The sequence below is a fragment of the Brienomyrus brachyistius genome, chromosome 4, assembly GCF_023856365.1.
Source record: "Brienomyrus brachyistius isolate T26 chromosome 4, BBRACH_0.4, whole genome shotgun sequence".
Classification (NCBI taxonomy): domain Eukaryota; kingdom Metazoa; phylum Chordata; class Actinopteri; order Osteoglossiformes; family Mormyridae; genus Brienomyrus; species Brienomyrus brachyistius.
In genome coordinates this window covers 23,201,063-23,228,964 of record NC_064536.1, presented here as the reverse complement: position 1 = coordinate 23,228,964, position 27,902 = coordinate 23,201,063, and the positions used below count along the sequence as shown (strand labels likewise).

The window sequence follows — 27,902 nt, the reverse complement described above, 5'->3', positions numbered from 1 at the left end:
TACAGCATGTTTATTTGCATATTTACGCTTTTCAATGAAATTCATGAATTAATTTTAAATTCACTTAAACAAACTAAAGGATATTTCATAACATGTTACTTATCATATTTAACCCCCTGAAGTAGCACATTTAAACTGACACTGTTATTTCTCCCAGGTGCCATTTATACTGTTTATCAAAATAAAAATTTTGGTCCCTCTTATATATTAAAATATTTTCTCCTGTGTTTGTGATAATGTCCTTCCTTTCTGACTGAATGACATGTTATATACTGTGCATCTCATTGGCTACGGTCTGCAGTACAGACATCTTACCTTCAGTGACTGACAGGTAAACCCGTCTTCCCACAGCTGAACCTCTGCTGATCTCCACACCACACCAGTAGGTACCAGAGTCCCCAGCTGTCAGATTGTTCATGGTCACATTGAAGACTCGCTGGTCAGGATCATCTCTGATTGACACTTCACCACTTATCTGTGTAGAGTCAGTACGTACTATGGGAGTACATGAACTCCAGTCACTCCCATTGCACCAGTATTTCTCATGTTTTTTATATATGTTGTCATAGAAACATGGGATGGTGACAGATCCTCCTCTCTGTACAGACACCGTGTTCAGTCTGGACACACCTGCAGGGACAGTATGAAAATTACCCAGCTGAATAACTCTCACTCCCTCTTACACCATTTATACACATTAATAAAAAGTCAGTCCACTGTAGGTTACAGTACTTCATTTAGCAGAATATTATCCTTTTGCGGCACAGATACCAGACATGGTGATCCCAGTGATAATAAAGAGTCACAGACAGGTACTGATTTATGCCATATATACTCACAACACACAGACACTGGCCACTGTGCTGTGGGTCCCAGCTACTCCCACTACACATGGTGGCCCAAACAATGATAATCACAACAATTAACATTAACACTACAGTTGACATTGGGAGCTGGGATGCAATTCAGCCTCTTCACCAGCCTGTCACTCTGCTGATGGGGGTAGGGGAGGGGGAGGGGGGGGGGGAGGGGTCTTCACAATCCCTAGCAGCCAGCTGACCTCACAGAACAGCAGCACCTTGAAGCTTCTCCCCTGGATGCTGTACAGCTGCTCTGAAGCCCGAAGCTCCTACAGCTGTTTTCTGCCATGGTGGTCAGGTCACACTCTGCTCTGGAACCATGTGACCCTCAGCCCACTTTGTGAAGTAGTCCATGACCACAAGAATGTAGTGATTCCTGGCCTCAGTGTGGGGAAAGGGGCCCAGGACATCGACCCCCACATGCTCCCCTAGGTACAGCAGGAGGGCAGAGCGGCACTGCCAGCTAGGACCCCTCTGAGCCGCACATGCAGCACAGCAATGCAGGAACATCTGGGCGTCCTGCTGGCAGCCGGCCAGGTGAAGCGCTGCCACAGCTTCCTCAGCATCTTCTTTACGCCGTACTGCCCGGCCCCGACGGCTCCGTGCACTGACCTCAGCATGAGAGAGCACAGGTGTAGTGCCCCCTTCAGGCCTTTTGCTGGGCCCCAGTTAATCACTTGACGGGGAACTGAGTTCATAATGGTGTCTGTCTGTAGGCTATATGTTCCCTAAAAAACAAACGCAGGGCTAACATGTCCACCCTAAATACACAAAACCCCTTCCATTTTCTGTAGATGGTGCATTGTGTTTACTATGCTGGCAAAGTCCTTAACAAAGTGTTGCTAATATGACACTAACCCCAGGAAGTTGTGCAGCTCTGCTACAATCTGTGCAGGGGGCCAGTCTCACACAGCGGCCGTCTTCTGCGGGTCGGTGTCCACGCCCTCCCTCTGATGATATGGACCTGGAAGAGCATCATGCACTGGAGAAGGGAGCACTTCTGGGGGTTCAGCCACAACCCTGCGCAGAGGGTCCCTGCAAAAACTTCTTTAACTTCTGCAATGTACGGGCAAAATCAGCGGCGTGGAGCAGCAGATCATCAGTGTTGATGACGCATTAGGTCCAGGTGAGCTGGAACATTAGCCTCCATTAGCCTCTACAAGGTGACCAGGCTGTTACAGGGGCTGAATGAAACTGACCAGAAGTGTCATAGCCTGTGACCGATGGTGAACACGGTCTTAGGGTGGTTTACTGGGGACAGTTCGACCTGCCAGTAGCCACTCCGGAGGTCTAAGGAGCTGAACCATGTTGACCCAGTGATGCATGGAAGCACATAGGAGTCCCTCCTTGTCACCTCATTCAATGGTTGATAGTTGAAGCAAAAGCAACATGACCCGTCCTTGTTGGTGACAAGGTCTGCCTGTGCCGCTTATGGACTGTGGGAAGGCTTGATGACTCCTGTCTGCCATTTCTTGGATCTGCTGCTCAGACACTTGTAGATACACCAGAAGCAGTTGGTGCAGATGCAGATGGATGAACAGGGCTGATTGCTGTACTGCCACAGTTGCTGCACAGCCTGCACTGTCTATGGAGACGGTCCTGCTGTGGTGCTGCCGTTCAGCACAGTCTGGACTGGAGTTGCAGTCATGTGGCTGGTGGAGACTTTCCCTCAGGAGCTGTGGGCAGATCTTTTCCACCACTGGGTGGACGGCTCTCCTCCTCTCTTCCCCCATCGCTATCCCTGGCCGCTGCTGGCCACTGCTCTCATACTGGAGGACCCCCACATCTGTACCCAAAGCAGATGGTGGCCCCTAGCTGTACTAGTAAGTCCAGCCTGATAACACAGGGGTCAGCAGTGCTGGCTAGTCAGACCTCTTGTACCACCGATTGTCCTGTCAGCGTGACTTTCAGCTGCCCCTCCCCCATGGCCATGCGCACGATGGGTGCAGCTCAGCTGTAGGGGTGGGGCTCTGCTTAATAGAGCTCGCAGTGCCTCCTCTTCCAGTGGCATCACCAGGTGTGTCCCTCCCCATCTTGGGGGACCAGTGATTGGGCCGTGCCACCAGCCGGACCGGTACTTGGGAGGGTTCCGGGGGCCATTACCCACTGTACCGGGGCAGCTTTAGGGGGGTCTTCACTGCGATCGGCCGTGTCCCACGTCATGCTGCTCCCTGCTGAGCTCTGTCACCTTTATCCTCATGTCGGACACCAGTGTGGTTCAGGTACCAGAGTCACAGATAAGCACAGGAAGGCTACAAAGATGGGGTTTCCTGATGTCTGCCAGTCATACTCACAACAGACACACATGGTAAATAAGCAGAGCTATTTACACTATTTACACTGATGGCACCAGCCCAACATGCGACCTTGCTGTCCGAAGGGCCCCCAATGAAACAACTTGTTTTGATTAAATGTTGTACTTACTATCACTGATTATTTAGTATAGAATTAGACTGCAATAACCTTTTGCTTGCTTACAGTTATTTAAATTTACATTTATATGCCAACAACAGTAACCGACAGCCCAACTGAGCCTCTTTTACAGTATGTTTATTTATATATTTATGCTTTTATGAATTTAACATTCACTTAAAACTAAACCAAAGAATATTACTTCTCATATTAAACCCCATGAAGTAGCACATTCATTGTTATTTCTCCCAGGTGTCATTTATGGTGTTGATCAAAACTAAATTTTGGTTCCTCTTGTATATTAAAATATTTTCTCCTGTGTTTGTGTTAATGTCCTTCCTTTCTGACTGAATGACATGTTACATACTGTGCATCTCATTGGCTACAGTCTGCAGTACAGACATCTTACCTTCAGTGACTGACAGCTGGATCCATGTTCCCACAGCTGCACCTCCGCTGATCTCCACACCACACCAGTAGTAACCAGAGTCCACAGCTGTCAGATTGTTCATAGTCACATTGAAGACTCGCTGGTTAGGATCATCTCTGATTGACACTTCATCCTTCATCTGTGGAGAGTCACTGCGTACGATGGGAGTACATGGATGGCTATAAGCCCATCTGCACCAGTATTTCACATGTGCTTTATAACGGTCTTTATAGGAACATGGGATGGTGACAGATCCTCCTCTCTGTACAGACACCCATCTCACTGAGGACACACTGTCAGCACCTGTGGGGAAAACAAGCAACTGAATTCACATTTTCAGCATCACAGTATCTCTGGTTAATATTATATATTATCAGTTTGTGTAACACTTGTACCAGGACTCATGGCACAGAGAGATGGGTTTAAGAGGACAGTGAGGAGGTGAAACAGCAAGAATGTCATTTTGCCATAAGAACAAGGGAAAGACACAGGAAAACAAAGCAGGTGTGTCCTAGGGGAGGGTCACTCAGCTATCATCCCCATCAGGGGCACATAGCCAAGGTCCACATCATTTACTGAGCAGGGATGGGGGGGGACTGGATTGAATTGTTTCAGTGCAGCATTTGCCATTTGGGCAGCCCTGTTTTAGGGTCTGAGAGGAAAACCAGTAGCTTAAGTCGCTGGTAATAAAGGCACAGTGAGGAGAATGAATGGGATCATCACTTTGTGGTGACCACACCCCTTTAACACTAAGGCTATATTTGTAAATACATCAAATTCAGTCATTTTTGTCTTTTGAATGGCATACGGTAAGTACTGAACTGCATTTTAGCTTAGTGATCCTTCTTCCACATGCGTATCCAGTACAGAATCAGTGGAGCTGATCTGAGGCAGTACAGGGCACAAGGCAGGGGAACACCCAGGACAGGATGCCAGTCTGTCACAAAGGCAGGGGAACACCCAGGACAAGATGCCAGTCTGTCACAAAGGCAGGGGAACACCCAGGACAGGATGCCAGTCTGTCACAAAGGCAGGGGAACACCCAGGACAGGATGCCAGTCTGTCACAAAGGCAGGGGAACACCCAGGACAGGATGCCAGTCTGTCACAAAGGCAGGGTAACACCCAGGACAGGATGCCAGTCTGTCACAAAGGCAGGGGAACACCCAGGACAGGATGCCAGTCTGTCACAAAGGCAGGGGAACACCCAGGACAGGATGCCAGTGTGTCACAAAGGCAGGGGAACACCCAGGACAGGATGCCAGTCTGTCACAAAGGCAGGGGAACACCCAGGACAGGGTGCCAGTCTGTCATAAAGGCAGGGGAACACCCAGGACAGGATGCCAGTCTGTCACAAAGGCAGAGGAACACCCAGGACAGGATGCCAGTCTGTCACAAAGGCAGGGGAACACCCAGGACAGGATGCCAGTCTGTCACAAAGGCAGGGGAACACCCAGGACAGGGTGCCAGTCTGTCATAAAGGCAGGGGAACACCCAGGACAGGATGCCAGTCTGTCACAAAGGCAGGGGAACACCCAGGACAGGATGCCAGTCTGTCACAAAGGCAAGTTCTCTTAGGAATCCATTCCTGTCAGATTTCCTGTTCCTTTAACTACGCATGGCTATATCTGCAAATCTGAATATTTTTCTGATTAACATTCTGGTCAAAATATCGTGTTACGTGCCGTAAGGTTTGGGGAGTGATTGTCCTGATCGTTGTCCGGCTGCCTGTGACTCCGCCTCCCGGACCTGGCCACGCCCCGAGCTTCGACGCTACTTCCGCCTTTATGATTGAAAACGCCGTGGCGGGAAAGTAGCAGCAGCTCTGCTCTTGGTTGGTTTTTGTTGTTGGTTTGATTGCATTCTTTTGGATTACTCGTGTGTGACAGTTTTTGGTTTCCTGGTTTTTGTCTCTTGCCTTATCCTTCTGTACCTTTGCCTTCGGTTTTGACTGCTTTCTGGTTTGTGATCTCTTGCCTTCCTCCTGACTACTCTCTTTGCCTCGCCCCTTTGGTTACTGTGTTTTGGCTTTGGTGTGTTCTGTATGTTCATTTCTGTTAAGTACGTAGGGAGTGACTGCTATTTTGTTTTGCGTACGTGTGGCTTATTCTGTGTTTTGGTTAGGGAGTTAGGCTTAGTCTGTGTCATTTCTTTTCTCATCTTTTTCGTTTTGTTTAGAATTAGTTTAGTCGTGGACGGGTTCGGTAGTGCTGTTTTGTTTATTGTTTTGGAGGTCTCACTCCCGAAGTCTGTTACCCTATTGTTTGTGAAAGTCTTTGTGAATAAATATAAAAAAATACAAAAAAATATCCCTTTGTGTCCCGTGTTCCCTTTTCCCATACCCTGGTTGTCTCGTTTTCCCCTCTCCTTTCCCTTTACCTTTCTGACGGTCCTCAACCCTAGACTGAGGATCGTAACAATCGTGTATAATATAATTCTGACATACTGTTGTTAATATATAATTCACTCCAACCTAAATCCATAAGACAAAGTTGGATGCAGAATTCCATGCTATCAGGGTATATGAATATTATACACACATCAGCACAAGACAGAATAAGACCATTCCTGTATACTGCTGCCACATAGTGGACAAAAAGAAGACTGCAGTCAGTTCTGAAATCATCCGGTCAGTCTACATTTAACCTCTGCACTACAAACACGAAGTGACAAAAACCATAATAGGTGATCCCTTGTTCTGTATTTAATGAAAGAGAGAGAGTGGTAAGGAGCGTATGCTGATACAGCAGATTACCTCAGCACCACACTGGTTTGGATGGAGTGGAACAGCATTACGTTTTTTTTTCCAGTGGCTGGAGGTCATTACCAATCCTTCACTGCCCCAGTGAAATCAGTTGCTCAGCAGTCTGACAGGGCAGCCAGCAGAGGCTGCAGCCCCATGGCTGATGATTTTAGAGCAGCTGAACTGAAACTCCTCTGACGTGTGGAGATTGAGTCTCCCTGAAGAGTACGCTTGTCTTGAAGCTGTACCTATCAACAGTAGGTTGGTGTAGCTCACACCTTAGTTTGACACAAGCCTAATTAGGATAGGAAGCCGCCTACACACATGCCATGGCAGAGCCCAGGATGCAGTGTTAGTGAAGACTGGTAAGAGACAGGAGAATCACTGGGGTATCATTTATAAGTGTCTCACTACAAGAGTGTTGTACCTAGATGTCATGCTTAGCCTTGACACAGACTCATTCCTCGTCATTATGTAACTGTACTGCATGGAGAGGGAAGCCAGGGCACCAATTTTAAGGGAGCCACTGTAGTACTGAGCTGAGAGGCTCTTAATGCTTTAGGATCCTCTATAAAGGAGCAACTGGCAGCCCAGAAAATCACTTACCGCATTAATCCACCTAGTGCTCCACCTGCTCAGTGAAGGCAGCCTTGTACAGCACCTTAGGCCCACATACTGCGGACTGTACTAGCTAAGGAAGAAGGGATTAAGTGTCCTTGGATGTAGCTGATCCTGATCCCATCTCACCAAATACTCCCCTGATGGGGCGGCCAAATTCAGCCCTTCCTCAGGTGATCTACCCCACATCAGAGCGACTCAGCCGAAGGAGATGGAGCCAGGTACTTGCTGACCAGCTCTGGAGGAGCTTCATCAGGGACGACCTGCTAACCCTCCAGACCAGGTATGACCTGCTAACCCTCCAGACCAGGTATGACCTACTAAACCTCCAGAACAGGCAGAAATGGCAGATGGACGCAGTCAACCTGGCGAATGGGACTAAGGTTATGATTGTGGATCCTCAAACACGGTCAGTGTGGTTTACATGGTTAACATCCACATATGTGTTCTAATCGGCTCCCTGCTGAGATCATCTCCATGTATAAACTGGCATCTCCAGTATCTAAATTCTCCTCCCCTCTTTACATTTGGTTTCACTTATTTCTCAATTTTTGGGAAAGTGTCTCTGTATAATGTACTTTTTCTGGTAAACTCCAACCTGGCTCTTCCCTGTTTCTCATTGATGAAAAGCCTCTTACTTGCTTTATTCCTTGCACTTCACACCATTTAATGTTCTTTAAGGTCACATGAGGTCATCCTCTGATTTCTGAGTCACAGCCGTATAAGCTGACAGTCGTCTCTGGCATTAAAAAGCTGCTTCTACCCTCTACATGGATACTGTAGTTTCTGGTCGTTCCCAGTGTCTCCTGCTTTGTTTTGTTCTTGTTACTGCTGTCTTAGTAACTTTGAGCCTGGAAGCAGCCTGCTGCGCAGTGTAACCTTCTGCCAGCAGATCCAGGATTAAACCAGGATTTTAAGAAGCTGATCGGTTTAAAAATATAGGAGTGATATCTTAATTTTTTCCAGAGCTGTATAATATAGAGCCTTGTGCTTATTGGGTGTCAGACAGCGGTTGGATCTTCCCTGGTAATACCCTGGAAAACACCCCCCCCCCCCCCCCCGCAATTTGTCCAGCAAAACACACAGACCCCCTTCATGAGTAAAACGGTCAGGTTCGTTTAGTATTTATCTAAGCAAACATAAGCATAAATGATTCACAATCAGATTTTAGGTCAATACTTACTTTCAGTGCTGGTTGTGGTTGCAGTTCTCGGACTGACAGTAATATGAACTGGGATCTGTAGGGTTCCATTATCACACCAATACCAGCCTGTGTCCTTCCTCTCCAGTCCCCTCATTGTCACACTAAAGATGTTATTATCTCTGTCATCCGTGATCAAAACAGGCCTCCCATCCAAACCCCAAGAACTTGATACACAGGAGCGCCTGACCTTACACCACTGCTTCTGCCTGTAACTGTCTGTATAGCGACACTGAACAGTGACACTGTCTCCTTCCACACCCGTCACCTCCTGTTTGTCCACTGACAGCCCTGGGAAACCTGAACACACAGATTAGGAAGAAACACTGTGACATTTACATAACAATAAAATAGTCATGAATATGAGCCAGTTATGTTAATTTTATACACATATATTTCATACGCATATGAAGCTAAAGCAAATGACAAAAGGATAAAAAATAAAATTCTCTTTATTCTGACATTTAACAAATACAAAAAACATTTGCTGATCCTAACTGACCTAAAACAGATTTACTCTGATTAAATGTCCGGCAGTGAGAAAAAAAGTTTTTGTGTCTTTTTCTGAAGTGTATCTAAACTTCTGGTTTCAACTATTTATTAAAATATTATTTTCTGTATTTGTGTTAATGTCCTTCCCTTCTGACTGAATGACATGTTACATACTATGCATCTCATTGACTACAGTCTGCAGTACAGACATCTTACCCGCAGTGACTGCCAGCTGCATCCATGTTCCCACAGCTGAACCGCTGCTGATCTCCACACCACACCAGTAGTAATCAGAGTCCCGAGTTTGCAGATTGTTCATGCTCACAGTGAAGACTCGCTGGCCAGGATCATCTCTGATTGACACATCATCCTTCTTCTGTGGAGAGTCACTGCTTACGATGGGAGTACATGAATCTGAAGAATAATAATCTCTGCACCAGTATTTCACATGTTGCTGATATCTGTTGTTATAGAAACATGGGATGGTGACAGATCCTCCTCTCTGTACAGACACCCATCTCACTGAGGACACACTGTCAGCACCTGTGGGGAAAACAACCAACTGAATTCACATTTTCAGCATCACAGTCTCTCTGGTTAATATTATATATTATCAGTTTGTGTAACACTTGTACCAGGAGTCATGGCACAGAGAGATGGGTTTAAGAGGACAGTGAGGAGGTGAAACAGCAAGACTGTCATTTTGCTATAAGAACAAGGGAAAGACACAGGAAAACAAAGCAGGTGTGTTCTAGGGGAGGGTCACTCAGCTATCATCCCCATCAGGGGCACATAGCCATGGTCCACATCATTTATTGAGCAGGGATGGGGGGGGACTGGATTGAATTGTTTCAGTGCAGCATTTGCCATTTGGGCAGCCCTGTTTTAGGGTCTGAGAGGAAAACCAGTAGCTTAAGTCGCTGGTAATAAAGGCACAGTGAGGAGAATGAATGGGATAATCACTTTGTGGTGACCACACCCCTTTAACACTAAGGCTGTATTTGTAAATACATCAAATTCAGTCATTTTTGGCTTTTGAATGGCATACGGTAAGTACTGAACTGCATTTTAGCTTAGTGATCCATCTTCCATATGCGTATCCAGTACAGAATCAGTGGAGCTGATCTGAGGCAGTACAGGGCACAAGGCAGGGGAACACCCAGGACAGGATGCCAGTCTGTCACAAAGGCAGGGGAACACCCAGGACAGGATGCCAGTCTGTCACAAAGGCAGGGGAACACCCAGGACAGGATGCCAGTCTGTCACAAAGGCAGGGGAACACCCAGGACAGGATGGCAGTCTGTCATAAAGGCAGGGGAACACCCAGGACAGGATGCCAGTCTGTCACAAAGGCAGGGGAACACCCAGGACAGGATGCCAGTCTGTCACAAAGGCAGGGGAACACCCAGAACAGGATGCCAGTCTGTCACAAAGGCAGGGGAACACCCAGGACAGGATGCCAGTCTGTCACAAAGGCAGGGGAACACCCAGGACAGGATGCCAGTCTGTCACAAAGGCAGGGGAACACCCAGGACAGGATGCCAGTCTGTCACAAAGGCAGGGGAACACCCAGGACAGGATGCCAGTCTGTCACAAAGGCAGGGGAACACCCAGAACAGGATGCCAGTCTGTCACAAAGGCAGGGGAACACCCAGGACAGGATGCCAGTCTGTCACAAAGGCAGGGGAACACCCAGGACAGGATGCCAGTCTGTCACAAAGACAGGGGAATACCCAGGACAGGATGCCAGTCTGTCACAAAGTTCTCTTAGGAATCCATTCCAGTCAGATTTCCTGTTCCTTTAACTACACATGGCTATATCTGCAAATCTGAATATTTTTCTAATTAACATTCTGGTCAAAATATCGTGTATAATATAATTCTGACATACTGTTGTTAATATATAATTCACTCCAACCTAAATCCGTAAGACAAAGTTGGATGCAGAATTCCATGCTATCTAGGTATATGAATTTATACACACATCAGCCACAAGACAGAATAAGACCATTCCTGTATACTGCTGCCACATAGTGGACAAAAAGAAGACTGCAGTCAGTTCTGAAATCATCCGGTCAGTCTACATTTAACCTCTGCACTCAAACAGGAAGTGACAAAAACCATAATAGGTGATCCCTTGTTCTGCATTTAATGAAAAAGAGAGAGTGGTAAGGAGCGTATGCTGATACAGCACATTGCCTCAGCACCACACTGGTTGGGATGGAGTGGAACAGTATTAAGTTTTTTTTTCCAGTGGCTGGAGGTCATTACCAATCCTTCACTGCCCCAGTGAAACCAGTTGCTCAGCAGTCTGACAGGGCAGCCAGCAGGGGCTGCAGCCCCATGGCTGATGATTTTAGAGCAGCTGAACAGAAACTCCTCTGACGTGTGGAGATTGAGTCTCCCTGAAGAGTACGCTTGTCTTGAAGCTGTACCTATCAGCAGTAGGTTGGTGTAGCTCACACCTTAGTTTGACACAAGCCTAATCAAGGTAGGAAGCCGCCTACACACATGCCATGGCAGAGCCCAGGATGCAGCGTAACCCAATGCTAGATCCAATCCATAGGGTCACCTCACTGCGGATTAAGGGTTATGATGAGCAGCTGCATCTTTTAGGACCAGAACATGTTTTTGCGGAACTGAGGAGGTGCTGTTGGGTTCTCAGGGGAAAGACAACAGTCCAGAGAAACAGTTTGGATGTATGTCGTGTCACAGACACCGTGGTAAATCCCTCAGATGGCTGATTTGCCCCCCTCTAGTTTGAGACTGCATTGTTCAACATTTTACTCTACAGGTATGGACTGATTTGGTCCTTTCTTAGTGAAGATCGGTAGGAGACAGGAGAATCACTGGGGTATCATTTATAAGTGTCTCACTACAAGAGTGTTGTACCTAGATGTCATGCTTAGCCTTGACACAGACTCATTCCTCGTCATTATGTACTGCATGGAGAGGGAAGCCAGGGCACCAATTTTAAGGGAGCCACTGTAGTACTGAGCTGAGAGGCTCTTAATGCTTTAGGATCCTCTATAAAGGAGCAACTGGCAGCCCAGAAAATCACTTCCCGCATTAATCCACCTAGTGCTCCACCTGCTCAGTGAAGGCAGCCTTGTACAGCACCTTAGGCCCACATACTGCGGACTGTACTAGCTAAGGAAGAACGGATTAAGTGTCCTTGGATGTAGCTGATCCTGATCCCATCTCACCAAATACTCCCCTGATGGGGCGGTCAAATTCAGCCCTTCCTCACATCAGAGCGACTCAGCCGAAGGAGATGGAGCCAGGTACTTGCTGACCAGCTCTGGAGGAGCTTCATCAGGGACGACCTGCTAACCCTCCAGACCAGGGATGACCTGCTAACCCTCCAGACCAGGGATGACCTGCTAACCCTCCAGACCAGGTATGACCTACTAACCCTCCAGAACAGGCAGAAATGGCAGATGGACGCAGCCAACCTGGCGAATGGGACTAAGGTTATGATTGTGGATCCTCAAAAACCTCAAGCACGGTCAGTGTGGTTAACATGGTTAACATCCACATATGTGTTCTAATCGGCTCCGTGCTGAGATCATCTCCATGTATAAACTGGCATTTCCAGTATCTAAATTCTCCTCCCCTCTTTACATTTGGTTTCACTTATTTCTCAGTTCATGGGAAAGTGTCTCTGTATAATGTACTTTTTCTGGTAAACTCCAACCTGGCTCTTCCCTGTTTCTCATTGATGAAAAGCCTCTTACTTGCTTTATTCCTTGCACTTCACACCATTTAATGTTCTTTAAGGTCACATGAGGTCATCCTCTGATTTCTGAGTCACAGCCGTATAAGCTGACAGTCGTCTCTGGCATTAAAAAGCTGCTTCTACCCTCTACATGGATACTGTAGTTTCTGGTCGTTCCCAGTGTCTCCTGCTTTGTTTTGTTCTTGTTACTGCTGTCTTAGTAACTTTGAGCCTGGAAGCAGCCTGCTGCGCAGTGTAACCTTCTGCCAGCAGATCCAGGATTAAACCAGGATTTTAAGAAGCTGATCGGTTTAAAAATATAGGAGTGATATCTTAATTTTTTCCAGAGCTGTATAATATAGAGCCTTGTGCTGATTGGGTGTCAGACAGCGGTTGGATCTTCCCTGGTTATTCCCTGGAAAACAACCCCCCCCCCACCAATTTATCCAGCAAAACACACAGGCCCCCTTCATGAGTAAGGCTGTTGGGCTCATTTACTATTTATCTAAGCAAATTTAAGCATAAATGATTCACAATCAGATTTTAGGTTAATACTTACGTTCAGTGCTGGTTGTGGTTGTAGTTCTCAGACTGACAGTAATATGAACTGGGATCTGCACTTTTCCAGTATCACACCAGTACCAGCCTCTGTCCTTCCTCTCCAGTCCCCTCATTGTCACACTGAAGACTTTCTTTACTTTGTCATCCCTGATCAGGACAGGCCTCCCATCCAAACCCAAAGACCTTGATACACAGGAGCGCCTGACCTTACACCACTGCTTCCGACTGTAACTGTCTGTATAGCGACACTGAACAGTGACACTGTCTCCTTCCACACCCGTCACCTCCTGTTTGTCCACTGACAGCCCTGGGGAACCTGAAAACAGATTAGGAAGGAACACTGAGATATTTACATAACAATAAAATTGTCATGAATATGAGCCAGTTATGTTCATATTATACACATATATTTCATATGCATATGAAGCTAAAGCAAAGGACAAAAGGATAAAAAGTAAAATTCTCTCTTTATTCTGATATTTAACAAATACAAAAAAAAATTGCTGATCCTAACTGACCTAAAACAGATTTACTCTGATTAAATGTCCGGCAGTGAGAAAAAAGTTTTTGTGTCTTTTTCTGAAGTTTATGTAAATTTTTGGTTTCAACTATTTATTAAAATATTTTCTCCTCTGTTTGTGTTAATGTCCTTCCTTTCTGACTGAATGACATGTTACATACTGTGCATCTCACTGGCTACAGTCTGCAGTACAGACATCTTACCCTCAGTGACTGACAGCTGCATCCATGTTCCAACAGCTAAACCTCCGCTGATCCCCACACCACACCAGTAGGTACCAGAGTCCCCAGCTGTCAGATTGTTCATGGTCACATTGAAGACTCGCTGGTCAGGATCATCTCTGATTGACACTTCACCATTAATATGTGGATAGTCAGTGCGTACTATGGGAGTACATGAACTCCAGTAACTCCCTCTGCACCAGTGTTTCACATGTTGTTGATACATGTTGTCATAGAAACATGGGATGGTGACAGATCCTCCTCTCTGTACAGACACCCATCTCACTGAGGACACACTGTCAGCACCTGTGGGGAAAACAACCAACTGAATTCACATTTTCAGCATCACAGTATCTCTGGTTAATATTATATATTATCAGTTTGTGTAACACTTGTACCAGGAGTCATGGCACAGAGACATGGGTTTAAGAGGACATTGAGGAGGTGAAACAGCAAGACTGTCATCTTGCATAAGAACAAGCGAAAGACACAGGAAAACAAAACAGGTGTGTCCTAGGGGAGGGTCACTCAGCTATCATCCCCATCAGGGGCACATAGCCAAGGTCCACATCATTTGCTGACCAGGGATGGGGGGGCGACTGGACTGAATTGTGTTTCAGTCCAGAATTTGCCATTTGGGCAGTCCTGTTTTAGGGCCAGAGAGCAAACCAGGTCCTTTCTTCCACATCTTCCACAGGGTCAGTACAGTACAGGGAGCATGGAGCTGATCTGAGGCAGCACAGGGCACAAGGTAGGGGAACACCCAGGATAGGGTGCCAGTCTGTCACAAAGGCAGGGGAACACCCAGGATAGGGTGCCAGTCTGTCACAAAGGCAGGGGAACACCCAGGACAGGATGCCAGTCTGTCACAAAGGCAGGGGAACATCCAGGACAGGATGCCAGTCTGTCACAAAGGCAGGGGAACATCCAGGACAGGATGGTAGTCTGTCACAAAGGCAGGGGAACACCCAGGACAGGATGCCAGTCTGTCACAAAGGCAGGAGAACACCCAGGACAGGATGCCAGTCTGTCACAAAGGCAGGAGAACACCCAGGACAGGATGCCAGTCTGTCACAAAGGCAGGAGAACACCCAGGACAGGATGGTAGTCTGTCACAAAGGCAGGGGAACACCCAGGACAGGATGCCAGTCTGTCACAAAGGCAGGAGAACACCCAGGACAGGATGCCAGTCTGTCACAAAGGCAGGGGAACACCCAGGACAGTTTGCCAGTCTGTCACAAAGGCAGGGGAACACGCAGGACAGGATGCCAGTCTGTCACAAAGGCAGGAGAACACCCAGGACAGGATGCCAGTCTGTCACAAAGGCAGGAGAACACCCAGGACAGGATGCCAGTCTGTCACAAAGGCAGGAGAACACCCAGGACAGGATGGTAGTCTGTCACAAAGGCAGGGGAACACCCAGGACAGGATGCCAGTCTGTCACAAAGGCAGGAGAACACCCAGGACAGGATGCCAGTCTGTCACAAAGGCAGGAGAACACCCAGGACAGGGTGCCAGTCTGTCACAAAGGCAGGAGAACACCCAGGACAGGAGGGTAGTCTGTCACAAAGGCAGGGGAACACCCAGGACAGGATGCCAGTCTGTCACGAAGGTAGGGGAACACCCAGGACAGGATGGGCAGTCTGTCACAAAGGCAGGGGAACACCCAGGACAAGATGCCATTCTGTCACAAAGGCAGGGGAACACCCAGGACAGGATGCCAGTCTGTCACGAAGGTAGGGGAACACCCAGGACAGGATGGGCAGTCTGTCACAAAGGCAGGGGAACACCCAGGACAAGATGCCATTCTGTCACAAAGGCAGGGGAACACCCAGGACAGGACGGCAGTCTGTCACAAAGGCAGGGGAACACCCAGGACAGGATGCCAGTCTGTCACAAAGGCAGGAGAACACCCAGGACAGGATGCCAGTCTGTCACAAAGGCAGGGAAACACCCAGGACTGGATGGTAGTCTGTCACAAAGGGAGGGGAACACCCAGGACAGGATGGTAGTATGTCACAAAGGCAGGAGAACACCCAGGACAGGATGCCAGTCTGTCACAAAGGCAGGGTAACACCCAGGACAGGATGCCAGTCTGTCACAAAGGCAGGTGAACACCCAGGACAGGATGCCAGTCTGTCACAAAGGCAGGGGAACACCCAGGACAGTTTGCCAGTCTGTCACAAAGGTAGGGGAACACCCAGGACAGGATGCCAGTCTGTCACGAAGGTAGGGGAACACCCAGGACAGGATGGCAGTCTGTCACAAAGGCAGGGGAACACCCAGGACAAGATGCCATTCTGTCACAAAGGCAGGGGAACACCCAGGACAGGATGCCAGTCTGTCACAAAGGCAGGGAAACACCCAGGACTGGATGGTAGTCTGTCACAAAGGCAGGGGAACACCCAGGACAGGATGGTAGTATGTCACAAAGGCAGGAGAACACCCAGGACAGGATGCCAGTCTGTCACAAAGGCAGCGGAACACCCAGGACAGGATGCCAGTTTATCACAGGGCAAACACTCACACACAGTCACTATGGGCACTTTTACAGGCATCAATTCACCTGGACTATGTATTCTTGAATATAAAACCAGTGAGCTCATAGGAAACCAGTGCAGATACAGGGAGACCATGCAAACTCACCACAGAGAGCTGGGCCAGATACTGGAACCACAAGCCTGGAGGTGTGAAGCCCCCATGCTGCCCAGCTAGAGCTTAATTACTTCTCCAAACCTGCAGCAGAATAAAATACAACCAGGTCTAATCTGAAGGCCAATTCATACTTTCCTTTTCTGCAGGTGACGTAAGATCTGGTGAGGTGATGTAAATTTCATCATCAGGTGCGTGTAGCCCAGATTTATTTTTTTTTATCTGCCGGAGATTGACTAGATGTTTCCAGTACGTGGCAGCCCTGACTTTTACAGAGCAGAGGTCAACCAAGAAATAGCAGAAGAATAATTGTTGCAGGAGATGTGCAGGTATCTGCTTATCTATTTTTTACATTTTTACTGTCCAGATCATTTTTACTGTCCAGACATTATACCACGGTATACGGTATTTTCAAAAACAATACTACTCTGCCCAAGCCCCTACTAACAACTTTAAAACTGTTTGTAAAATTCAATTCAAAAGCAGTCTCACTAAAATAAAAATTCATGCATACATAGTTATGTAGACAAGCATGTGACATTAAGTTTAGTTAAAGTGCAACTTTACAAGCTACACTGACCATCACCTGCACTGTTACTGTTCACCAGTCTGATGGCTTCTGGAACAAACACAAACTTCCTCCTATTTGGTTTGCATACATGGGGTCTGAATCACATTCCTGATGGCAACATATGAAAGTCACCATATAGGACATGGGTGGGGTCATTGATAACCTTACATTCCTTTTAAGGACTTGTTCAGAATTAAACTGCACTAGAGATCTATGTGTTTGTCCAATAAAGGTTAACAACGCCATGTAGTTGATTGTTATCTATTTGACAGATTTAAACCAGCAAATAAATAAAAACATTAAAATACTTTCAATAAAAGAAGAATAAAACATTATCTGTAGTCTTTGATCTACTCCAAATGGGTTTAATTTACGTAGGAAATACAGTCACTGCTGGACTTTTCCACAGTGATTTCTGTATTGTCACTAAATCTCAGTCTGTCATCAAACACAGTACCCAAGTATTTGTAGGTCTGGGCAACTCTAACATTAGTGACATGAATTGCTGTTGCGGGATGTGAATGTGGTTTAGTGAGAGGATCATATCTTTTTATTTGGACACATTTCAATCCAGAAAGGATTTATCACACCAGTCTACAGATTCTTGTATTATGGGTTCATGCGAATGATCTGACCAACTGTGAAGAGGCATGATGACACTGTTATCAGCAGTATGCAGAGTAAAAAGTAAAGGAGAAAGTACACAACTCTGCAGTGACCCAGTGGAGGCAGAGATGGATTCAGATGTGCAGTCATATATAACTACTGTCTGAGTTCTGTTAGAGAGGAAACTGATAATCCATCTAATGAGCTGACGATCCAAATGAAAACAAGATATAAGCTGTCTGACAAGTATGTGAGGTTGTACTGTTGTGCTGCCCTCATTACACATCCTGTATGACTAGACAGCCAGCTAACTCTTTCCCACATCAAGACTCTGAAGACAGCGTGTTCCTTTGTACACAGGTTTACTGAGCAGGGAAAGTGTAAAACTGAAAGTACAAAACGCTACCATTTACTTTCAGGCGAGTTTGCGTTTCATGTACATACCTAAACAGTGCAATATACAAATATAAGTTTATCACTCTGTTCTTTACTGCAAATATAAGTTTAACCAAAAATATAGTGCTATAGTATCAAACATCAAAACAAGGATCGGTGCTCGCAGATAAAAATAACACAATACATACCCACGATGCTACTGAAGGCGCAAGATGTTTGCAGACGCTGTAGTAAGAGCAGATTTAACAGTGTTTGTGTGCAGCTCATTCCACTACTAGCTCTAATGCGCAAGTGTGACTACGTGGTGAATACGCAAGCAAGTAGTAGTGATGGGAATTCCGGCTCTTTTAAAAGAGACGGCTCTTTCGGCTCCCAAGTGGCTCTTCAGAATTATTTTGGTGCTTAAATGAATTTATTACCAGAAATAATGTAAATTTATTAGTGAAATGAATTACTATGGTTGGAAATCACGTGCAATCATTTTAGCCAGTTCCTCATCAATTGTTTTCTGTTTTACTGGAGTCATAGCTTTTTGCACAAACTGTCTCTTAAAGCTCTAGGTTCTTAACTCCCTCACTTTTCTCTTGTGCATGAGCATAAAGCACCTAAATCATTAGCATGATATAGAAAATATTCTCAGACACTTATTCTGAACAGCAGAAATGTCGTCATACAGCATGTGAGGGTGAGACTCTGTATAAACACTGTGTGCTGTATACAGAGGGTCTGTCCTCAGGCCTTTGGTTCAGTCTTTACTATGTCTTATACAGTTTAAGTACCACTTCAGTAGGTCCTTTTAATATCTGTGGATCAGTAGGAAACAAGAAGTGTAATAGGAAGGTGTCTCTGTAAGACATGGGTGGGGGGTGTCCTGGGGGTGGGGGCAAAGTCAGGTGATGAGCACATTGATTCTCTTCACCTGGGTCTTATCAGCAGTCCTATCAGACTGAGAGCTGTTTGTGTTTCTCTCAGCTTCCAACAGACACAGACCCCCAAGTTCAGAGCCTGTTGTTTCATTACAGAGATTCTTACAGATAAAACACAGATAAAATACACTTATTTGGGTCTTACTGACCTCAGGTCTGTGGAGACTGACACTCCCTCCTGGATTCTCCATATTTTCACTGTTTCTCTGTCTCTGTCTGTGACCAGGACTCCTGGAGTCCAATAAAAACCCACTTTCTCCCCTCCGCTTGGTTTATACAGGTTCTGCACTCTTCTGTTCCGTTTACATGGGGTGTCGCTCCTTCTCAGCAACTGACCACAAACTTTATCGTCATGCTGCCTTTGCACAGCCCACCTGACCAACATCATCACTTACAGCAATGGCTGGCTGTGGCATGTGTGGCTGGGGCTCTACATCAGCAGGAAACTGTCTGCAGGACAATAAACTTCCCTGTCAAGAAAGACAAAGTAAAGCAGCACTGAGATACAGTGACTGATAATTAAGTGAGCTGTCCTCACCTTCTGCTTCTATACTCAGCAAAAAAAGAAATGTCCCTTTTTCAGGACTGTGTATTTCAACAATAATGTTGTAAAAATCCAAATAACTTTACAGATCGTCATTGTAAAGGGTTTAAACAATGTTTTCCATGCATGTTCAATTAACCATAATCAATTAATTAACATGCACCTGTGGAATGGTCGTTAAGACCTTAACAGCTTACAGAAAGTAGGCATTTAAGGTCACAGGTCTAAAAACGCAGGACACTAAAGAGACTTGTCTACCGACTGTGAAAAACACCCAAAGAAAGATGCCCAGGGTCCCTGCTCATCTGCGTGAACGTGCATTGGGCATGCTGCAGGGAGGCATGAGGACTGCTGAGGTGGCTAGGGCAATAAGGGCCATGTCCGCACTGTGAGACGCCTAAGACAGCGCTACAGGGAGACAGGAAGGACAGCTGATCATCCTCGCAGTGGAAGACCACGTGTAACAACACCTGCACAGGATCGGTACATCCGAATATCACACCTGCGTGACAGGTACAGGATGGCCACAACTGCCCGAGTCACACCAGGAACACACAATCCCTCCATCAGTGCTCACATCACCATCGGACTGAGCTTGTTGTCATTGCAGGCAATCTCAATGCCTTGCGGTACAGGGAAGACATCCTCCTCCCTCATGTGGTACCCTTTATGCATGCTCATCCGGACATGATCCTCCAGTAGGACAATGCCACCAGCCATACTGCTCGTTCTGTGCGTGAGTTTCTGCATGACAGCAATGTCAGTGTTCTGCCATGGCCAGCGAAGAGCCCGGATCTCAATCCCATTGAGCACGTCTGGGACCTGTTGGATCGCAGGGTGAGGGCTAGGGCCGTTCCCCCCAGAAATGTCCAGGAACTTGCAGGTGCCTTGGTGGAAGAGTGGGGTAACATCTCACGGCAAGAACTGACAAATCTGGTCCAGTCCATGAGGAGGAGATGCACTGCAGTACTTCAAGCAGCTGGTGGCCACACAAGTACCATTGATTTTGAGCCTCCCTTCATTCAGGGACACATTGTGAAACATTTTTAGTTTATGCTGTTGACTCTTAGTGTTTATACAAATACATTTATTTACACATTCAGTTTACTGAAAGTAAAAACAGTTGAAAGAGGACGTTTCTTTTCTTGCTGAGTATACTTCCTGGGGGGAACTTCTCCCTCTGTTGTGACCATACCCCTCTCCCCCCGCGCCCCCAACACCCAGATCACCTAGTGCTGTCTAACTGGACCAGCCGTAAGCTTCTAGGCGGCCTGTTGGCTGGGGGGCAGGGCCTGGTCTGGACTGACTTCCTGATGAACAGCTCATTCAATAAACAACTATCTGTTCAGCTTATTCATGATTACGGAATATAAAGAAGATTTGATTTTACAGTCTGGGTCGGTCATTCATTCATTCATTCATTCATTCATCCATCCTTTGGAGAAAAATATCTGCGGGGAACAAGGATACGTATTTCACTATTATACATTGTTTCACCGCAAGAGGGCAGACATTTTCATTTTCTACATTTACATAGAGTGTCATATACTCTGCCTTTCTCCTCCTTGTCAAAGTCCTTTCTAAAACTGAAATAAAAATTCTGAAAATATTTAATAGGCTGGTTGGATACAGAATAATAAATTACGGTTATGACAAAAGTGTTCATATGCCATGTCACCCACAGTCAAACTGAGATTAAATATTTCATTAATATATCATAATAAATTTATGATGGACCTGGATTAACTAATACAGAGTACAACTGTAACACTGGCCTTTTCTGTAATTATTAACCATCTATAATAACCCATTCTGCAAAGCTTTAGTAACAATCCCTACATGGCAGAAAAATATGGATATAAATATGGTTTTAAAATATGGATTTAATTGAATATACACAAAACACATGGCTGTATCACTGGTGACTGTCTGTGGGAAAAGTCTGCGTATTTGTCATTTTACAAAGATTCATCATAAACTAGAATTAGCCAAATCCAGAGGCTTTAGTTCAGCTCCCAGGTGTAACATGTAGATCAGACACTCATGTATTTGATAAAGAGCAGGACCTGTATTATGGGATGTCTCCCTTAGGGCTAATGCTGATATGAAAGTAAACCTTTTATTACAGTCATACAGACACATAAAACAATCAGGGCACAGGGATGGAGTACATCCTGGATGGGACACCAGTCAGTCACAGGGCACACAGACTCACATTCCTATTTAGAGACACCAATTAGCCTGACTGCATGTCTTTGAACAACACAAGGAAACACACACAACTTATAGAGAACATGCAAACTCCATAAAGACAGCATTAGTGAGATTCAAACATGGAGGTGTGAAGCAACAGCACCATCTACTGGGCCACTGGGCCTCCCGCATAGACACTATTGTCTCAGCAAATTGCCCTATTCAACAACAGTTGAAAAATGTTAACAATTCCCATCCCTACATATCCCTGTATCCTTACCTCATATTCAAGCCACTCGGACAGGTGACAGAGGGCCGGTATGGGAGTGACAATAGGGTTAACCCACAGGCATGTTTTCGGAAACAAACGAATTATGTATACATTTGTTTCATCCATTTTGGAAGATGAGATGCAGGGTGGCAGTGATAACTCCTCTGAGGCAGCAATCGCGTCACGCCCAGAAAAACGAAACCCGTTCATGGTAGCTTTCCAGGCAGCGAAATGTGATGAGCAGAGGGTGAAGCTGCCGCCGGGCTGTGACAACGTTCGTGGTGCAAGGTTTGCATCCTTTCACCACAGTAGAGCAAAAAGCTTTTTGGTTGGTACTAGTAGTGAAATGCTTTCATTAGTAAGTTTAAGTAAGTTTAACATGTTCGAGTGTTAAGAAGATGGCCTGGTTTTGTGGTAATGTGCCCCTGTGCTTGTTACTACAGTGTTATACGAAATATTGGTACCACTTTACAATAAGGCTCCCCTTTGCCACTTAGAAATGGTACTGACTCATTAATAAATAGAAAACTGTAGTATAACTTGTTTATAATTGTCTATTAATGATTTATGAAGTGTTACAACTTAATTTATAACCCGCTTATAAACCATTCATAACCCCTTTATGAGGGTAGCCTTATTGTAAAGTGGTACCGAAATATTTTTATTTTAACTTACTCATAGCTGACTCTTAGAGTAACAGCCAGTACCCATACAGTGACACAATGAGAGCCCTCATTGAACCTTATGGACAACCACAGCCTTACAGCATATTGTTATGCTGGTAGATGGGCCTAACATTAGATCCAGAGATCTTAGAGGGTTCAGCAAGTTGTCATTGACTGTACGGACACTCGTAGGAATGTCAAATCAGCTTGGTCAAGAGGGTCTGACAGAGTTGAGTTGTGGGTCTCATGTCTCCACATTACTGGTTAAGCTGCCATATGATCTGAGAGCTAACTTTAGGAGATACATTAAGGCACCATAGGTAAAGTTACCCGTGACTGTGGAGACACAGAATACCCTAGACATGCATGATCTCCTGGATGACAGCTGGTGTTAAGGAAGCGAGGCATAGTGCAGGCAGAAAAAGAAGGTGACAATCCACTGGCAGCTCTGAGACATAGGGGGGGTTATTACAGAAACTAAAGCACTGGTAAAACTACAAAGGAAAGGACCACAAGGGGTCAAAAAGCAAAATAGGGAAAACAATGACTAAGTACAAGGAATGACAAGGAAATAAGATCTAGGAACAAAGCAACACAGGAACATGGAGCAGGAACAAGGTAGGGAACTCATACTGCACCACACGGTACCATCTAACATTCCAACACAATAACCTACTCAGAGAAAAGAACACAAGCAGGCACTAAAATACACAGATAACGAGTACTAACAAAAGGTAGGTGTGAATACACAAAATCAATTAGAACAGACACTTTAAATAGGACACAGGTGGAATTCACTAACAAAATCACGGAATAAAGATACTGACAGAGAAAAATGGAAACAAGGCTCATCACTCAGTACAGACAGGAGACTGAGGCAGTTAAGAGACTCGAGGATTGTACAGTTAAAGTTTCAGTCAAAGGCGTTGACCGATATGAGACTCGACTTCGGTGGAAAACCAGTTTTCCTCCTTTAGCAGTCAATATGGAAGCTATTCCTGCTCACCTTAGAGGAGCTGAGAAGCATCTAGCTAGAGGCTCTGATACACCTACAGATTATTGTAGGAAAATTATTGAATTAGTTGAAGCTGGCTATGTGTGTAAGGTTCCACCAGCCACCGCTAAGGGCAGTCCTGGGTGGTACATCCCACGCCAGTTAGTTTAGCATAACGGCAAGAACAGACTTGTCTTGTATTGCTCTTTCACCTACAGGGGTCTATGGCCTAAATGAATATCTTTGGCCGTCACTTGATGCTTTGCTGTTTTGATTCCTCCTCCATTTCCAGGAGTGCAAAGTAGCCATTAGTGATGATGAAAAGAGCATGTTTCTCCAGCTGTGAATGCTTAAGGAGGACCAGCCCCATCTCAGCTTCCTGTGACACAATCTGAACAGGGTAAACCTACCTGATGTTTATCAGCAGCAGTTTCTGCACTTTGGGACCGCCTGCAGTCCCTGCTACACCACCGTCGTATATTATAAGCATGTGATGGAACAAAGTCAGTCGGGAGTAGATGGACGCTCCTCACTTGAACACTGTTTTTATGTGGACAGCTGCGTTCAGATCTTAGCTACGCCCATGGAGGCTAAGGAACATGGGATATAACAGCCAGATTCCTGTTACCAATCATTATCCGAGGCTCAACAACATCCCCCCGGAGATAGCGAGACCATCGGGCGCTCCGTGGATTGATATCATTCCGCCAAGCGACGGAGGCGGCGGAAGGAACGAAAACAAAAGCGGGGCTGCGGGTCAGGCGTGTTAGTCAGGCCAAAGAAGCAGCCTTCTAATCCTCCGCTTCCCAGCATCTTTCTGACCAACGCACGGTCGATCGTCAACAAAATCGACGAACTGAACCACCTACTAACCGGACATCCACTCGTCCGCGATTGCTGTGCCTTGGTCGTCACGGAGACGTGGCTACGAGAAGAAATTCCCGACGCCTCGATGCAGCTATCAGACCGCACAATGCACTGCAGCGACATGAAGGCTGCAGCCGGAAAAAGCAGAGGTGGAGGTTTGTGCATTTACACACATAACAACTGGTGCACAAACACTAAGATCATCACCACAGTCTGCTCCCCGAACATAGAGGCAATGTCTGTTGTGTGCAGACCATTTTACTTGCCTAGGGAACTGCCTGTAGTGTTAATAACCGCTGTTTATATACCTCCGGATGCTATTGTTAGCTCCGCCCTTGCCTATCTGCATGATTCAATTTCTGAACAGCAGCGGACATATCCAGAGGGAGTACACATCATCGTAGGGGATTTTAACAAAGCATGCTTATGCACTGTGCTGCCTAAATTTGTTCAACGTGAAATGCCCCACGAGAGGGAATAACACCTTGGACCATGTATACACAAATATCAAGCGAGCCTACAGATCTGTTCCCCTCCCCCATCTGGGTATGTCTGATCACCTCTCCCTGCTTGCTGTCCCGGCATACATACCACTGAAGAAAAAGACAAAGCCCATCACCAAGACTATTAACACCTTGTCTGATGTAGCTCTGGCTCAGCTGCAGGACTGTTTCGCCCTTACAGAGTGGAGTGTTTGTGAACATGATGATCTAGAGACTTATACCTCTGCAGTGCTGGGTTACATCACGCATTGCATGGACACTGTCACCATGGAAACGCGGGTCCGGGTCTACCCCAACCGTATACCCTGGATGACGGGTAAGGTTCAGGCACTGTTAAAAGCACATAATTTTGCTTATAAATCTGGGGACCAGGATATGTACAGGAGAGCAAGAGCAGACCTTAAAAAAGGCATCAGAGAAGCAAAATGGGCCTATTCAAGTAAGCTATCGAATGACCTCTCAGACAATAATCCCAGAAAGGTATGGGAGGGATTGAAACAAATTACTAATTACAAAGGCAGCGGGACATTATGGGAAACATGGACATTTCATTAGCAGAGGAATTAAACCACTTCTTTGCTCGCTTTGGGAGAACTGTACAGTAGATACTCCTTCCATGCAAACTGCCCTGCCCATAGTGTCCTCTGAGCTCAGCCCAGACACACTCACCCTTCAAGAATATCAGGTCCGTAATATATTCAGAGCAGTAAATCAGAGGAAAGCTGTTGGCCCTGACGGAATACCTGGGAGAGTGCTCAAAGTCTGCGCTGACCAGTTGTCTCCTGTGTTCACCACACTTTTTAACATATCCCTGTCACAAGCCAGTGTCCCTCACTGCCTGAAATCTGCAATAATAGTTACAGTCCCCAAGTCCTCCACTGTCAGTAGCCTCAATGACTACAGACCCATTGCACTGACACCTGTGGTTGCAAAGTGTTTTGAGAAGCTGGTCCTAAAGCACATAAAGGACTGCCTCCCACTTGGCTTTGACCCCCATCAGTTTGCCTATAAGGCAGACAGGGCCACCGAGATTTCCATTGGCCTCCACTCTGCTCTGCAACATCTAGAGAATCCTAGGACTTCAGTAAGGAAGCTCTTCATTGATTTTAATTCAGCTCTTAATGCCATCATCCCGGACATCCTTATAGCCAAGCTGGCTAACATGGACCCCCCCCCCCCCCCCCGCCCCGCTACATGTGCATGGAACAAGAACTTTCTTACTGACCGGCAACAATATGTCAAAGTTGGTGACCGGAGATCATCCACCCTTTCACTCAGCACTGGCTCACCACAAGGATGTGTGCTGAGCCGTCTGTTGTTCACCATCTACACCAATGACTGTATCCTCATGCACTCTTACAGCACCATTATCAAATTCGCAGATGACACCACCCTGGTTGGGCTCATCACTAACGATGATGACACCGCCTATAGAGATGAGGTCCAGCGTCTGACAGAATGGTGTGACTACAACAACCTAACCCTCAACACTAGGTAAACCAAGGAAGTGGTCATGGACGTCCGTAAGGCAAAAGCTGATCCCCCTCCCCTCTACATAAAAGGTGACTGCATGGAGAAGGTGTCCTCCTTGAAGTTCCACGGGACTTACATCTCCAATGACCTGTCATGGACCACAAACACAACCGCCTTGGTGAAGAAAGCCCAGCAGCGCCTCCATTTCCTGAGGGTCCTGAGATGGAATAGGCTGCAGACCGTTCTGCTGGTGTCCTTCTACTGAGCCACAATCGAGAGTGTGCTGATGCACACCATCCCCGTGTGGTACGCTGGTTGTACAGGTACCGTCAAGTAGAGACTCCAGAGAGTCAATAGTACAGCAGAGAAGGTGATTGGCTGCCCACTCCCCTCCTTAGATTCCATTGCAAGCTCTAGATGTCTCTCTAGAGCCAGGGCGATTATAAAAGACCATTGACATCCAAACCATCACCTATTCATCAAACTGCGTTAAATGCTTCAGAACTATAAATGCATCAGACCCATGACATCGTTCCTCCCCATTATTGCTATGGAAACATACGGTGATCGTAAGTGTATGTGGGTAGGTGAGTGGGAGAGAGTATGTGTAGATCTGCTCCATATAGTCATTTTAACAGCTGCTATTTTAACTGTTGTGTTATTTATTTATTTATCTATTTATTTATTAATCTTGTAAAGTCTCTGTCACTTGCATCTTTGTGGTCTGTCAGTTAATTTTGTTGTCCAGGCAACTGAACAATGACAATAAAAGTCTTGTATCTTGAATCTTGAACTCCTCAGTAAGTTGCAACGCCTTCTACCTGTGGGAGGATTTAACTAACGCAAATGGGCTTGTAACTACCCAGAGGTCACCCAAAATCTCAGTCTAGAGCCCAAAGCAAAGAGTACTAAGGTCTGGCTCATGCAGCCAAGCTCTGACCCACAGCAGCACATCCTCAGGTTACGCTGGCAGTGCTAATCAGACACTTTGGGATATGAATATAGCCAGACAGAGAGAGCTGAACCCACAATGTGGGGGGTTTACCAAGTCCTCACCAGCCAGTATGACCCACTTGGGTTCATAGTCCCATATACCACCCGAGACAAGGTCCTGGTCTAGAAACTCTGGAGCAAGAAAAGTCTGCCTTCTTAGCCAGGAGGTCCAGAGCTGTACCTAAGCGGCAGCAGTCAATCTGTAGACTGGAGCTCTGTGCAGCTCTGACTGCAGCCGAGTTAGTGGCAGTACTACAGAAGGACCGTACTGTAGGGATCCATGACGTCAGCTACTGGACGGACTGTATTACTGTTCTTACTTGGCATCAGTTAGAATCCTGTCATTTTATTGCATTTGTAGGGACTAGGATTGCAGAGATACAGGAGCTGACAGATTGTCAGTCATGGCGAAATGTCGATAACAATATTAACCCAGCTGACGACATCACCAGGGGACTGACACTATCTCAGAT

General features: G+C 46.2%; 2 protein-coding genes across 2 annotated transcripts in view; both read right to left on the bottom strand.

The window, feature by feature from the left end:
- The window catches only part of LOC125739920 (uncharacterized), a 645,903-nt gene that overhangs the window by 4,829 nt on the left and 613,172 nt on the right, over positions 1-27,902 (bottom strand). The window contains exons 23-27 of the mRNA XM_049010480.1: positions 13,033-13,350; positions 8,972-9,298; positions 8,246-8,563; positions 3,682-4,005; positions 316-630 (exon numbers count right to left, since the gene is read on the bottom strand). Coding sequence (XP_048866437.1) covers positions 316-630; positions 3,682-4,005; positions 8,246-8,563; positions 8,972-9,298; positions 13,033-13,350 — 1,602 coding nt within the window. The remainder of the gene's footprint in view (positions 1-315; positions 631-3,681; positions 4,006-8,245; positions 8,564-8,971; positions 9,299-13,032; positions 13,351-27,902) is intronic.
- The window catches only part of LOC125739853 (polymeric immunoglobulin receptor-like), a 187,209-nt gene that overhangs the window by 146,704 nt on the left and 12,603 nt on the right, over positions 1-27,902 (bottom strand). The gene's annotated exons all lie outside the window — the stretch shown is intronic.